Source organism: Aedes aegypti, chromosome 3 (genome assembly GCF_002204515.2).
Source record: "Aedes aegypti strain LVP_AGWG chromosome 3, AaegL5.0 Primary Assembly, whole genome shotgun sequence".
NCBI lineage: Eukaryota > Metazoa > Arthropoda > Insecta > Diptera > Culicidae > Aedes > Aedes aegypti.
The window spans coordinates 290,357,431-290,372,663 of NC_035109.1; the positions used below are offsets into that span (position 1 = coordinate 290,357,431).

Genomic DNA, 15,233 nt, shown 5'->3' on the forward strand with positions numbered 1-15,233 from the left:
CTGTCACCAAATCGAATTTTAGCCCAAAATGCATCCCACTTTTAGACAAGTTGCATCGACATGAGCTGTCAAAATTTCCAGGAACGCAGTTTGTCAGTAGAAGTTGTCATTCTTCTACGCGCGTGTGTGATTGTTATGAAATCAGTTTCGGCCGGAAAATAATCATCCAAATCCAGTGGAAAACCATGTCCATCAAGGTGGGAGGAACATTCAGCCGCTCCGGTGGAATTGTGTCCGCTATTGGCAAGCAGCTCAAGCTCATCAACCTGAAGGCGGTGCAGCGGATTACGGTCACGTTCGATCCGTTTCAGGAAAATGCCGTTCCCACAAGGTAATGTACTTACACCTAGGTTTATGTTGGTGGATTTCTTGGGAGGGAAAAACGATGACGGTGAAAACTGTCCATTTCCCAATGGGGATTTGGTCAGTGCGCAGGCGTACGTCAGAATAGTCGAGCATTTTGAAGAATAAATTGTGGAAAATTTTACCAGAAACGAAATTGTTTGAAAAAGTAGCTGTAGACATTGTTTCATAAATTCAATTGCTAGGCAGTGATTACGTCTTGGACTACCGGAACAGATAGATTTGGAGTTAGTGCTTCGGAAGGCCGCAAAAGGTTTGTAGGGACCAATGTGGGAACACCACAGGAAAATAATATCAGGGCTGGTAGCAGGTTTCTGTTTAGAGTCATAGTCACTATTTAATGTTAGTCTCTAAAACGTCTCTATTTTCAACGGAAGGTCTCTAAAGTCTCTATTTAACCAAAATGGTATCTAAAGATACTTTTTTACTTTATTCTGCTTGCAATGAATCCTGCTGCCAAATTTGAGAGGTATCAGAGGAATCATTAGATATTTACACGACTATTTAACGCGTTGTTCAACAATTTCTTCTCAGATTTCTCGAGGAAAAGATTGAAGAATTCTTCTACTTTCAGGGATTTCTTCAGCAGGGCTGGTAGCAGGTCTCTTTTCAGAGACTTCTTCTTCTTCTTGGCATTACATTCCAACTGGGACAGAGCCTGCTTCTCATGTTCTCATGAGCATTTCCACAGTTATTAACTGAGAGCTTTCTTTGCCAAAGTTGCCATTTTCGCATTCGTAGATCGTGTGGCAGGGAAGTCAAGGAAATTTCCATTACGAAAAGATCCTGGACCGACCGGGAATCGAACCCAGACACCTTCAGTATGGCTTTGCTTTGTAGCCGCGGACTCTAACCACTCGGCTAAGGAAGGCCCCAGAGACTTGGTCTCTATTTTAATGCAAGTCTCTGAAAAATCTCTATTTTCTAATGGAAGATCTCTAAATCTCTGTTTTTCTTCTCCTTACAGTGAATTCTGATAAGTAATAAATATCTAACCAGAAATTTTCACAGGGGTTCTCTAAGAAAAATGCTATTCTTGGATTTCCTTCAGAGATTTTTCAACCAATTTTAATTTACCACCGTTTTTCCAATGATTACTATCTTCCAGAGATTCTTACAGGAGTTGTTCCAAGAAAATCATCGAGAGTTATATTAAAGTTTTTTATGAAATTTGTTAAAGGTTTCTTCCAAGAGTCCCTGCCAGAATTCCTCAAGGAATTCCTACGCCGATTTTTTTTAGTTATTCTTCCAACCACTTTCATATGAATTCCTTCGTGAATTTATCTATGAGTTATCCCAAGTATTGTGGCAAGATTCTTCCTGCGATTATTCTGGGAAATCTACTAACAGTCCTTCTTTATTAAGTAACTGAATAAATTCGACCAGTGATTCATCATTAAGTTCTTCCATGAATATAGCTAGAAATTTCTCCAACATTTCATCTATGAAAATCTACGGATCTCAATAAAACTAAAGGATCAGCAGATTGGACTTATCGGAGAGCACTAAATGAGTACATTAATGAAATGAGAAAATCTAAACGCAGATCTTGGATGCTCGCAGATGTCGCAAGACTTCAAAGGGCTCTTGCAAACGATCACGAGCGAACTTGGAAATCCAAAAAACGATTATTCAAAATTGATTATGGAAACTCATTTTCCTGGATCGATGTTGTGTGTTGATCCAAACAACGGTGGATCAATTGAAGGTGAAAGCTGTTTTACACATGAGCCTCAATAATCTGATGAAACAGATAACGATGAATCAGCCCTGCCTGACAAAACCTTTACGAAAGCTAGAATAGACAATGCAGTTGGATCTATTCAGCCTTACAAATCTGCAGGACCGGACGGGATATTTTCAGCAATGCTTTAAAATGGTGGAACTAAGCTGATTCTGCCAATAATTGAGATTTTTAAGGCAAGTCTAAAACTCAATTTTCCACATGCGTGGAGACAAGTAAGAGTCATCTTTATTCCAAAAATAGGGAAACGATATAAAACGCACCCTAAATCATACCGACCTATCAGTCTTTCATCAGTTTTACTGAAGGCTATGTAGAAAGTGTTGAGCATTTGATGAACTCAAATTTCATGAACAAGCGTTAGCGTTAGCGTTAGCGTAGTTACGGTATACTTCGTAGATTGGATACTAGCAACATTAATGTTTATTTTTGATATTCTAATCCAGATTGCTTTTAGGAACAAGGCTGGGGAGTGAACCTTGATCCAATCATGAAGAAGAATACCAATAGCATTAACATCGCTATTCCCGGCCACGTCCATCTTTACCGTAACTTAGGATAGGGGAAGGAAATGTTGATGTAGCACTTACTTAATGAGAGGCCACCGACTCAGCGACGCCCTCATAAGTGCTACGGAGGTGGAGGTTGGGATAGGTATATTGTCAGGATTCGCCTGAAAAGCTGGCGATAGACCGAGGGCATTTGTTGTTTATTTTTTTAAGTTTTAATCTTTTGAATGCCGGCATTCAAAAAAGAAAACATGTGTTTTATTTACCGTATAGATTTTGCATCGAATAGTACGATGGGTACGATTATTATCAACCGTTTTTGTGAAAGTAGTGTAAGCTCTGGTTATCTGCTCAGTAATCATTAAAAGCAGATCCGATCCCTCCAGGGTCATCGGAACAAAAAAAAATAACAATAAATAAAATTTCGCGTGGGTACGATTAACGTGTAACTAAACAAAAGAAGAAATATGTTAATGTAGTGCTTGAAACAAAAAGTAGGGAAGTAATTTTCTGCTCTGCGATTTTTAAGCAGAACCTATCCCTCTAGGGTCATCGGAGTAAAAAAAGGAACAAAATAAAGCTCCGGCAAATCGCGAGGCATCTAATTTAAACTTTGAGACTAACAAAACTTTGAATGTAACAAAACATAGAATGGTTATAACTGAAATGTATTTGTTTTCCAACCAGATTCTTGATGGTCATTGGATCACATTAAAAAAATATATAATTGGATAACAATTAAGCTTTCCAACTGGAACAAACTCACCAATTTCAGCATTTTACATTGGAATTAACTCAAATTTCATGAACAAGCATCCACTAACTCAGAAAGTGTAAGTCAACGGTTATGGCACTTCATACAGTGGTATCCAAAGTAGATCCAAATATTTCTCCATTTTTTCCACGGAGATCTCACAAGGAAATTCCTATAAATTTTCTAGTTCTCAAAATTAAAATCATTTTGTGATCGACACAATATTTTGAAATTTAAAATTTTGATCAAATTTGACATCAGGCACGTAAAGTTTAACCATAATCATTAAACATAATCACTCATCATCATAATCTTTCATCACATAAAATTAAAGTTTGTTCATTAATCATAATTATTAATCATACGTTGGCTTAATCATTAATCACAATTATTAATCATAGCTTAATTAATTTTTATCATTAACCATAATCATTATTCATGGTGAAATTGAATTTAATTATTAATAACTCAATCATTCATCGGCCAAAAGCTAGAAGTTAGAGATTTTTCTAGAGAACCTCTGAAGTAACTTCCAAAGGTATGCTTAGAAGCATTCTTGGTTGTAATCTTTGTTAAACTTAACGACAACTCTAGTGGAAGTCCTAAGAAATCAGTGGAAAAATGTCTGGAGAAAGTAATTCTTGAGTTTGCCAGAATGTTCAACGCGAAAATCTTGGACGAACTTCTAGCAAACTCGATTGAAGAATCACTGAATGATCTCCAGGATTTTCTCGAGAAATTTATGAAAGAATCTTTATAATAATTCCTGACGAAATTCATGGTGAAGTGGCTGGAGTAATTTCTGGTGTTATCCTTAAAAAATCAAATTAGAATTCTTGAAAGTATCTTAATCTAAGTTCATGGAAGCATTCCTTAAGAAGACTGTTAACCAATAAATGAATTTTGGGCAAATACCTGCATTGACTTCTGATGGAATTCATGAAAATACCTGTAATACGAACAGTAATACTTGTAATTAAACAAAAATGTTCATAAATAAATCTATTGGCCGGATTTTCTGAAAAATTCTCAAGGAAACCTTTAATTTTGATTCCTTTTTTTGATTTTTTTTTATATTTTCGTTCCTTTGCGATCTTTTATTGGTCTCTATTTTTAAGCATAAGATGTCTAAAGTTCCTATTTTAAAGCCACTCAGTCGCTACCAGTCATGCCAGGAAATTTTCAAACGATTCCTACAGGAGTTCTTCCAAAAATTTTGAAAAAAATCGTTCAGGATTTTTTTAGGTAGATTTACACAAATATTTCCAGTTTCCCTTCCCAGGCATTTTCATATCAGGGCTGGTAGCAAATCACTTTTTAGGACTTGGTCACTGGTTTTGGTCTGGTCTCTAAAAAGTCATTATTTCCAACAAAAAGTCACATTAGTAACTGTCATGTATTTTTTCAAGAGTTTTTTTTCGACCAGAAATGTAGAATAGTAACCTAAACCAAGCTTATAAATGATAAGTGAAATCTCTAATGCGCCATCTCTATACCATTTATGGCAATCAAGTCTTATCCCGCACAGTTACTATTAAAATATATTTCATATTACTGTAGTTCTCTAAAATCCGGATTTTCACCAACGTGTAGATTGGTTAATATACACATTAAACGTATTTTCATTTCTAGTCATGTTTATGATCAATAATCGTAGTTTTTAAGTTACTTTTAGATCCATATTTTGATAATTTTGGTCGTCAAAGTCACTATTATTTTGCTGTCTGACCGCTACCAACTCTATTATATGTATTCCTACAAACATTATTCACCTTAAATGCTGCACTAATTACTTCAAAATTCGAGGAACTATTTTAAATACTCTTCCAAAAATTCGTCATTTTGTTTTTGTTCTGGGGTTCTTGAGTTTCTACAAAAAGTTCTCTAGCATTCAATCAAAGATTACTCCTGCAGTTCAGTTATAGTTTCCAAAGTAAAATGTTTATGGTTTCTTCAAGTTTTTTTTTATGATTCCACATCAATTAACACTACAGTAATAATTCCAGTAAGTTCTCGGATCATTCTACGAGTAATTTTGCAGAATATTATCCACAGATTTAATTGCTTATTTTTCTCAAATATCTTAACAACTTATCTAGGAAATCCTTTAAGATTTCCACAAGAATCCAGGGTTTCTTTCAGAGAACGAGTTTCATCAGATGTTACTACAGGATTTCCTTTAGGAATTTTGGTTACTTTAGGTTTTTTTTTTCTTCTGGAATCCTTGACAATTTCCTGGAGACATCTATGGAAAAGTGACCGGGAAAAAATATTTGCAGACTTCCTTGGGAAATTTCTCAAAGAATTCCTGAAAGAAGGACATTTCTGATTGAAATCTCCTAAAAAATCCTGAGCGACAATATTGTAGAAAATTCCTGGAGAAATTCTTTTTGAATTCTAGAAGATGTTCGAAACAAGAACCTTGGATAAAGTGCTAGAAAAAACTATCTAGAATTATAGGATAAATTGCTGGAGAACTTAGGATGTTTTTTTTTAGAAAAAAAAAATCTGAAATAATCTTCGGATGAATTCCTGTTGTAATCTTTGAGGTAACTTCCGTGATTATCCTTAGACAATTTCCTGAAAGTATCTAGAACGAAATTCAAGGAGGAATTCCTTAGGAAATCCATAAAAATCCCTAAATTATCTCCTGAGGAAATCCTAGAGTAATATGTGAAGTAAATTGTTGTAGTAATACCTGAATCTTTTCGTAGAGAAAATTACGAAAAATAAACATACAAAACTACGAGCAGTAATTTTTGTTGTTATGTTATATTATGAGGAATTCCCCGAACAAAATTCTAAAAATATTCTTAGACAAATGTCTGTAAGGTTCTCTGAGGAATGAACATCTTTTCTCCTAGTTCATGTTAGAATTTTTTTCCTCGTTCCCTATTTGGTTGCTTTTTGATCTCTTTTTGGTTAACAGTAACTCTTTTCTCAAGCAAGTGGTCTCCAAAGTTGCTATTAACTTACACGCTAATAGCCCTGAATTCCAAAATGCTATTCCTTAAATGAATTTCTTTAAAAGATTCCAATATTCAACCGTTTTTTCCAGTAATTACTATAGCAGATCTTCAATTTCCTACCAAAGTTCTTCCAAGAAAATCTCCAACGGTTTATTACATTTTTTTTTATTTAAGAAATTCGTTCAAAGTTCCAGGAACTCCTACGAAAATTCTTCAGTTATTTATCCAGCCATTTTCACATAAACTCTTCATGAAGTTATAGACGGGTAATCATGGGAGTTGCTGTAAAATTGACCATATACCTGGAAATCTCTTAGGAACTTTTCAGGAACTCCCCCAATAAATTTAGCTAGTGATTCAACATTAAGTTCCTCTAGACATTTATTAAGAAATTTCTCCAACATTTCATCTATTCAATATTGCAGGAATTTCTGTTTTTCCAAACTAAGTAGAGTATTTTTCAAGCAAAATTTCCATGGATTCTTCATAATTTTATTTGAGGTGTCAGACCAGCAAATACTACAGCAGTTATTCCGACCAGTTTTAAAAGTTTCTTCATGGATTCTGTTCCTTGTTTTTCAAGAAATTCCTCCAGAGAATCCTCCAGGATTTTATCTAGGGATATTTAATTGAATATTTGATTTAACCTCTCTTGATCTTGTAATAATTTCCGTATTGTTTCAGGGATTTCTCAAATAATATCTTAAAAATGTCCTTGACAATTCCCTGGACACATCCCCGGATAAATATTTTATTTTTAATTAATAAATATCTCCAAGAAAAAAAAAGCTGAACTTTCTGAAGTAATCCTAGGGGAAATCTCCGAAGTAGTTTTTAAAGGTATCCTTAGGTAAATGCTTGGATGAAATCCTGGACAAACTGAACAGCAGTTCTGGTGAATATCTCAAGAAATCAATAGAGGCATATCTGGAGAAATTACACAGCGTAACAAAAATGACATTTTTGCGTGTCTCAAGGATCAAATTATGTGTCTCTAATAGATTTGGGGTTGCTGAATCTGGTGCCATTCTCAGAAATGTTCCAGCACGTCACAATTTTTAGCTACAGGTCGCCAAAGTTGTATAAAACACTGGTTTTATTCATGTTTACATGAAATTTAGAGTACGATTTGTCAAATTTTTTGTGATCTAATCCGCCAAACATGCAAAATAGAACTTGAACTTCCATTTCAGACATAATTTGATTGAAATTGCGCGATTAAATTTCGATTAAACCGATTTTTTTCAACATGTTTGCAGTCTCCATACAAAATTCTTCGTTTCTTCTATATGGCAAAATACAACAATTCTCTAAACCATCAAAAAATAACTTTTCCGCATGGTAAGTATCACAAACTTTGATAATAAGTATTGTTATACACATAAAGTTTGAATTCTGTGGCAAATTAAGCCAATATATTACCTTACAAGCTGGCAAACTTGCATGCAAGTTGGCTGAAATAGTCAAATTTTGCATTTTCAACAGTCAATATCTCAAAAACTAGACGTGCTATGATATTTCTGAAAACGGCAATGGATTTAGTAACCCTTAATTTAGTGAATAGCGGTATTTTGGAGCTGGAGACAAAAACGTGTTCCGCAGTGTTATTGTTTGAGAGCTCATGGAAATGTCGTAAATGGAAATATTGGTTGAAATCCTAACAACATCAGTTGAAGAATCATTGGATGAACGCCAGGTTTTTGTTAATAAATTGGTGAGAGAAAATTTGGAATAATTGGAATAAAAACCAACAAATATAGGGATAGAACCATATCGACGAGAGAGACTCTACAATATAATAGTGAAGGTGGCTAGTAGATTCTACAATAAGAAACAGTCGGGAAACATACCACTGAAATTCTTGCCCATGATGTTGACTCCATTCAGCTGGATGTGAGTGGCCAGATCAGAGTAGGACAGAGGATGCAATTGTGGAGGTCCACTGGGAGTCAGTTCCCGTTCTGTCGACATTTCCGCCAGCTTGACTTCGGTGGTGCTCTACGGCGGCAAGCCCTCTGAAATAGAAGAATGGAGAAACTTGTGATAAGGAAAATGTATGATTAATGGATATTTTTTTTGAATTCGTTCATGGTTTTCTTATAATGTTCCTTCAGGAGTTTCCCAGGTATTTCTCTACGTACTTATCAACTATTTAAAAAAAACGTTTGTTTTTCAATAATAAACTGTTTTTTTTTTTAAATAATTTTATCATTGAAACAGTTACATAGTTGACTATTGGATTAGTCTGATAAGTATGGAATCATAATCTAGTAACTATTGCATAGTAATCATTATTTGGGCAAAACTTTGATCATTTTAGTTACTAAAGTAACTATTATTTTCTGTCTAGTCATTTCCAGACCTGTACTAACATTCGTGCTTTCTCAATCATATTACAGAGAGTTCCTGCAGCACCTGTCCTCGCCTCGGATCGTGCAATCCAACCCATCGTGCTTGCTGAAGTCGGAAGTGGTGTGCGACCGGAGATCGCCTTCCATCATTTTCCAGCTATCCCCAACTGCCCAAGCCGAAGCAAAGCTCAAAAAGATCGAATTCAACAGTGCAAACCTTTCGACGCTGGAACTGCTTCAGCTGTGCAACAAACACGTTTCCAGCCTAGCTCCCAAAGAGATCGTCTCCAGTGGCGTCAAGACCAAGTCCGAGAAGAAGGCCGGTGGCGCTAAGCGACGATAGAATCGTGCGGTCCAAGGTAACATTTTCCCAGTAAGCTAAGAAATGCCGGACAAAAAGCTAAAGGGTGGCCACATGGCCATCATCGAGAACTGGTACCATCAGATTCCTGCCTTTACCGATGTGTTTACCGAGGAGAGCTTCTACATGTTTGTGGTGTGCTTCGTGCTGGCCACCATTTGTGTGGTCTTTGTTCTGTCGCGGTTCATCACTTTGAAACCAGTGGACTAACCGTACCGGAAACACGTTTAATGGGGAAGGATTCGATTGTTGCAAACACAAACAAAAGTCAGCTTTAGGTAATAAAATTAACTAAATTTAATAATTCAACGATTCGTAGTTTTTGTTACGTTTAGGAAAGAAATATTCCTGCCTTATCCTGCGAAATAAACAGACCGTGATTTCGATCCGACCTGTAAGAGATTCGGGGTCGACATGAGTTCTTTATTGTACACCACTATTGTATTACATGAAGATTGTACACGGTTCCTCCAATAATTCGCTAAGGAATTCTCCAGTGTTGCTTTCAAAATCAATGTTTTGGCAGATTGTTTCAAGTACGACAAATTTTCCTTAGAATCTTATTTCAGAATACCTATAGATATTCTTCTAGGGATTTGTTCAGATATTCTTCCAGGAACCTCTTCTAGGGATTTTTTCCCTAGATTCCAAAGATTCCTTCCAGGGCTACTCCTAAAATTTCTCTTGAAGTTTCCCAACGGTTCCGTCTATTACTCGTCTAAAAATTTACTAATGATTCCTCCAGGAATATCTCTACAAAATAATTCGGATATTACAATTACAAAATAATTCGGATATTTCATCTGTATGAGAAGGGCCTCTGACTGCTGTGCGCCAATTATAAAGAATTACCCAGTAAACACAACCTCGTACACCATGGAGCATAAAAGTACAGGCGATACACCTACATGCGCCATTAGACTGCATGAAAAATGTACGTTTATCGCCTCCACATTTGTACTCTTATATCCTATCATAAACGATCGTGTTTTCTGGGTAATCCTTACCTTACCAGTCAGGCTAAGGCCTGGGTGGCCTCTGCTGTACGTAGGAGACGTCTCCATTCGACTCGGTCCATGGCTGCCCGTCGCCAGCCACGCATTCTGCGAAGGATCCGCAGATCGTCCTCAACTTAATCGACCCATCTTGTAACCGTTCGACAAATTCGAGGATAGTTAACCGGCGATTTAAGCGCCACTCTCGCAATTGGAGAGACCGCCGGTCGATTTGGTTTGCCCGACTATTTAGACTTTTACCTCAGGGGTACTCGAACGGTCGCTGGCTCAAATTTGGAAAAAGAAACGCAATCTCTGAAAGGTAAAATGCTCCCACAACACGCTCGATCCCGCCTTAGACTCGTTCAACCCCCTAAACTGAAGAACTTAAAACCTTTTAGGAGAAACCGAAGCAGCAACCTGAAAAAACTCGCAATTGAAGTGACCTTCCTTTAATTGCACGAAACGGTATGCAACTAAACCAAAAACTACTCGATTTTCTATTAATTACAAATTCAACAATTTATTCGGTTTCGGGTTGGACGGTTTGGGTTGGGTTTGGATTGGGGAAACACTCTAGAGCATGGCCATGTCTAAAACTACCACATACCTGCGCAGGGTTTTTCTTCGTCGACTTGTTGAATCTCGGCGACGACTCTAAACAGCCAGGAACCTCGGTGATGGCGGCGGGAACCTTCGTAACGATGGCGGCGAAGGGGATCGTTTTGCCGTCGCTGCAGGAATGGCGTGCAGCGCGATGAACCCGTGCAAATATGGCCGAACTAAAGTTGCGAAGCGGGTGGCGGCTGGACGGATGGCCTCCGATTTTCTCCAGAGAGCTTTGGCTACGACGGAGTGTCGTGCGACCCGGGGTTGATCTTCTTCCTTCGGTTTAGAGCCAACGTACCTCCGTACGGCCTCGCGTATGGCGCTCTGACCGTACGTGATGGAATGAACTCCTCCCCTAAGGTTCTGATCCGGAACGTGATGCGCAATTGGCGACGCAGTTCACGATCCGCACTCTCGTTTAGCTTGGTCCGGGGTTGTAACGTTGGTGGACCGTCTACGACGATTAATTGGCGATCGTCGGGGAATTTTCGCTCCTTTTTGAAAGGCGAAACACCACGCTCCGTTTGACTACCCCGAAGGGCGGGCCTTGGCGGTTGCACGGACTCGAAACAAAATGTCCTCGGACGGAAATGGTGGCCCGAAACGCCACAGGGACCGTATTCGACTTCTGTCGACACTCGACAAACTCCAGCCTGTACCCAAAAAGCGCAGGGCGCTAGAAAGTTCAACGCGAAATTTATTTTAAAAACTAAATTTAGAAAACCGAGTTCATTAAAATTACCTTTTTGAGTCACAATTATAAATTTAACAGAACAGTTCGCGTTTGTCGGACACACCGACTCCGAAACGTTTCACTACCTTATAGAACAAACGAATAGATCAAAATTAGAACAAAGTACAAACGAAAAATCACTTCAATCACTCTCAATACCTTTTAGTTACAACGAATCTAACACACTTGAAATAAATTAGCTTTCAAATTGAACTACGAACTTCTGAACTCCAGCCGTTTAAGAAGCGAAATGAACGAGTCTACTTCTTTGGAGCAGACAAGAAACCTGCTCACATAAAGAGCCTATTCTTTCAAAAAATTGCGCCCAAACTAATTTGATATGGCGAGAGTTCGTGCCTTCGGTAAACGAACATGGCTAAAACGAAAATGAACACTACAAAGGTTTGCATATCACTACACATATCCCATACTGGGTGACGTCAATTTAGTACACTTAGTCTAGACACAAACCTTATCGACAATATACGTAACACTGAGCTCAATCAAATTCAAATTCCGATGATTTTGCTTAAAAAGATAAAAACGTCAAAAGTTCACAAACTTTTTTTATTGATCTTTTAACGAAAAAACGTAAAACGTTACAATCTTGCTCGCTGCGCACCACGTCGTCTTGTGCCGGTCGGATTGTTTTCGAGAACCATTTTCACCGGGTTGGTATCCGACATTCTGGTTACATGCCCGGCCCACCGCAGCCTCCTAATTTTTGCGAGGGGGACAATGGATGGTTCTCCCAGCAGCTGGTGCAATTCATGGTTCATCCGCCTTCTCCACGTTCCGTCTTCCATCTGCACTCCGCCGTAGATGGTCCGCAACACCTTCCGTTCGAAAACACCAAGGGCACGTTGATCCTCTGCACGTAGCGTCCATGTTTCGTGCCCATAGAGGAGTACCGGTCTAATCAGCGTCTTGTAGATGGTTAACTTCGTGCGATGGCGAACTCGATTTCAGCACCGTCAATATGAACTCGAGGTGGGGGGCGTGCCGTGTCTTCTCTTGAGCCCCTCGCTATCATGTACTTCGTCTTCGACACATTGATGCTCAGTCCGATTCGCCTAGCTTCAGCCCTTAGTCGGAAGTACGTATCCGCCATCGTCTCAAAGTTGCGTGCAACAATATCAATGTCTCGGCGAAACCAAGTAACTGAACGGACTTTCTGAAAATCGTGCCACTCGTGTCTATCCCCGCTCTTCTTATCACACCCTCTAAAACAATGTTGAACAGTAAACACGAAATGCCATCACACGATTGAGCCTCCAATAAATGAACTAGTATAAAAAAAGAAAGGCCATCACCTTACCGTAACCCTCTGCGAGATTCGAAGGGACTCGAGAGTGTCCCTGATACTCGGACTACGCACATCACTCGCTCCATCGTCGCCTTGATCAATCTTATCAGTTTGTCCGGGAAACCGTATTCATGCATAATCTGCCATAGCTGTTCTCGATCGATTGTATCATAGGCCGATTTAAAATCGATGAATAAATGATGTGTGGGTACATTGTATTGGCGGCATTTCTGCAACACCTGGCGGATAGCGTATATCTGGTCCGTTGTTGCTCGTTCGCCCATAAATCCTGCCTGATATTGCCCAACGAATTCTCTAGCAATTGGTGATAGACGGCGGCATAGAATTTGGGAGAGTACCTTGTAGGCGGCGCTCAAAATTGTGATCGCACGATAATTGGCGCAATTCAACGTGTCTTTTTGTAGATGGGACACACGACACCTTCCATCCACTCCTCCGGCAATACTTCCTCCTCCCAAATCTTGGAAATAACCCAGTGCAGCGCTCTTGTCAGTGCATCACCACCGTATTTTAGCAACTCGCTAGGAAGTTGGTCCACTCCAGCGGCTTTGTTGTTTTTCAACCGTCTAATCTCCGTTTCTACCTCTTGGAGATCTGGAGGCGGAAGTCTTTCGTCGTCCGCGCGTGCTCCCAAAGTTATTTCCGTGCCGCTACTGGCCACATCACCATTAAGGTGCTCGTCGTAGTGCTGCCGCCACCTTTCGACCACCTCACGCTCGTTCATAACAAGATTTCCGTCACAGTCTCTGCACATGTCGGCTTGTGGCATAAAGCCTTTGCGCGAACGGTTAAGCTTCTCGAACTTCCGTGTGTCTTTAGCGCGGAACAGGTCTTCCATCGCTTCGCGATCTCGTTCTTCTTGATGGCACTTCTTTCTCCGGAAGATCGAGTTTTGTCTGTTCCGTGCCTGTTTATACCGTGCCTCGTTCGCTCTCGTGCGGTGTTGGAGCATTCTCGCCCATGCTGCATTTTTCTCATTCTTGAACTGCTCGCACTCGCCGTCGTACCATTAGTTTCTCTGATTCGGGGCCGCTGGACCTAGTGCTGCTGTTGCGGTGCTACCTATGGCGGCTCTTATGTGCCTCCAGCCATCTTCGGGAGTGGCGGCGCCAAGCTGCTCTTCCGTTGGTAGGGCCACTTCCAACTGCTGCGCGTATTCTTGGGCTACTTCTGAGTCCCGTAGCCGCTCGATGTTAAGCCGCGGCGTTTGGCTTCGACGCAAGTTGGTCACCGTCGAAAGTTTTGAGCGCATACATACAGCAACTAGGTAGTGATCCGAATCTATATTCGCACTGCGGTATGTGCGAACATTGGTAATGTCAGAGAAGAATTTTCCGTCGATTAGAACGTGGTCAATTTGGTTTTCGGTTAGGTTATAGGGTGATCTCCAGGTGGTCTAATGGATATCTTTGCGGGGGAAGAAGGTGCTTCGGACTACCATACCACGAGAGGCTGCAAAGTTGACGCATCGTTGGCCATTATCGTTAGATACGGCGTGCAGACTGTTTCCGCCCGATCACCGGTCTGTACATCTCCTCTCGTCCTACCTGTGCGTTCATGTCGCCAACAACGATTTTCACGTCACGCGGCGAGCATCCGTCATAAATCTGCTCTAGCTGCGCGTAAAACGTCTCCTTCTCGTCGTCGGGTCTCCCTTCGTGTGGGCAGTGTACGTTGATTATGCTGTAGTTGAAGAAACGGCCTTTTATCCTGATCTTGCACATCCTTGAGTTGATCAGCTGCCACCCGATAACGTGTTGTCGCACCTTGCCCAACACTATGAAGCCAGTTCCTAGCTCATTTGTGGTGCCACAGTTCTGGTAGAAGGTAGCCGCTCGATGCTCGCTTTTCCACACCTTCTGTCCAGTCCAACAAAGTTCCTGCAGCGCTACGATATCGAAGTTACGGGGATGTAGTTTGTCATAGATAATCCTGTCGCAACCTGCGAAACCAAGTGACTTGCAGTTCCATGTTCCAAGTTTTCAATCGTTATCCTTATTTAGTCGCGTGGGTCTTTGCCGATTGTTCCGGGTCGTATTATTTCCTATGTTATTCGCAATAAGGTTTTTTACGGGTGGCTTATTGGGCGTACGTCAACACTCCTGCCTCGCCGGAGCGCCATCGTGCCAGCTCTGTTTAACGGCCCAACTAACACTAGGACGATCGCGATGATGGGGCTACCACCTTGGATTTAGCTGTGCGCGATTCAGCATTTCTTGTTCAGCCGCTGGATACCAGAACAGACGCTGTTTGAGCCGCACCTCCTAGTGAACAGACGCTCGAGACGTACCTCCTCAATCTAGCTGATGTCAGAAGGACAACAGTGCCCAGGCTGCACTACCAGCTAAGTACGCAACCCTTAGCTGGCGGTCTTTGTCATCGTTTGACCCGTGGAAGCGTGAGGTAGGAACTTGTGAGGACCAGAGCTGTGTTGAACGCTCCTTCCTCGTTGTCGACTCACCGTTTTGCAGCACAAATGCTGAGTAATCCAGCATACAAAATAATGTCACGTATTTCG

The 15,233-nt window shown here is 40.2% G+C and overlaps 3 protein-coding genes across 13 annotated transcripts in view; 2 read left to right on the forward strand and 1 right to left on the reverse strand.

Annotated features, from left to right (window-relative positions):
- Window positions 1–15,233, reverse strand: part of LOC5566763 (protein argonaute-2) — a 178,714-nt gene that overhangs the window by 69,544 nt on the left and 93,937 nt on the right. For all 11 annotated transcript variants that reach the window (XM_021849128.1, XM_021849129.1, XM_021849138.1 and 8 more), the window contains one exon: window positions 8,190–8,354. In XM_021849128.1, coding sequence (XP_021704820.1) covers window positions 8,190–8,310 — 121 coding nt within the window. In that variant the 5' untranslated portion in view covers window positions 8,311–8,354. The remainder of the gene's footprint in view (window positions 1–8,189; window positions 8,355–15,233) is intronic.
- On the forward strand, window positions 85–9,357 carry LOC5576254 (39S ribosomal protein L53, mitochondrial). Its single transcript, XM_021849145.1, has 2 exons — window positions 85–331; window positions 8,739–9,357. Exons 1-2 carry the CDS (start codon window positions 186–188, stop codon window positions 9,031–9,033), a joined length of 441 nt encoding a protein of 146 aa, XP_021704837.1. The 5' UTR covers window positions 85–185; the 3' UTR covers window positions 9,034–9,357.
- Window positions 97–9,360, forward strand: LOC5565824. Its single transcript, XM_001650139.2, has 2 exons — window positions 97–331; window positions 8,739–9,360. The coding sequence occupies exon 2, from the start codon at window positions 9,076–9,078 to the stop codon at window positions 9,259–9,261; it is 186 nt and encodes a 61-aa protein (XP_001650189.2). The 5' UTR covers window positions 97–331; window positions 8,739–9,075; the 3' UTR covers window positions 9,262–9,360.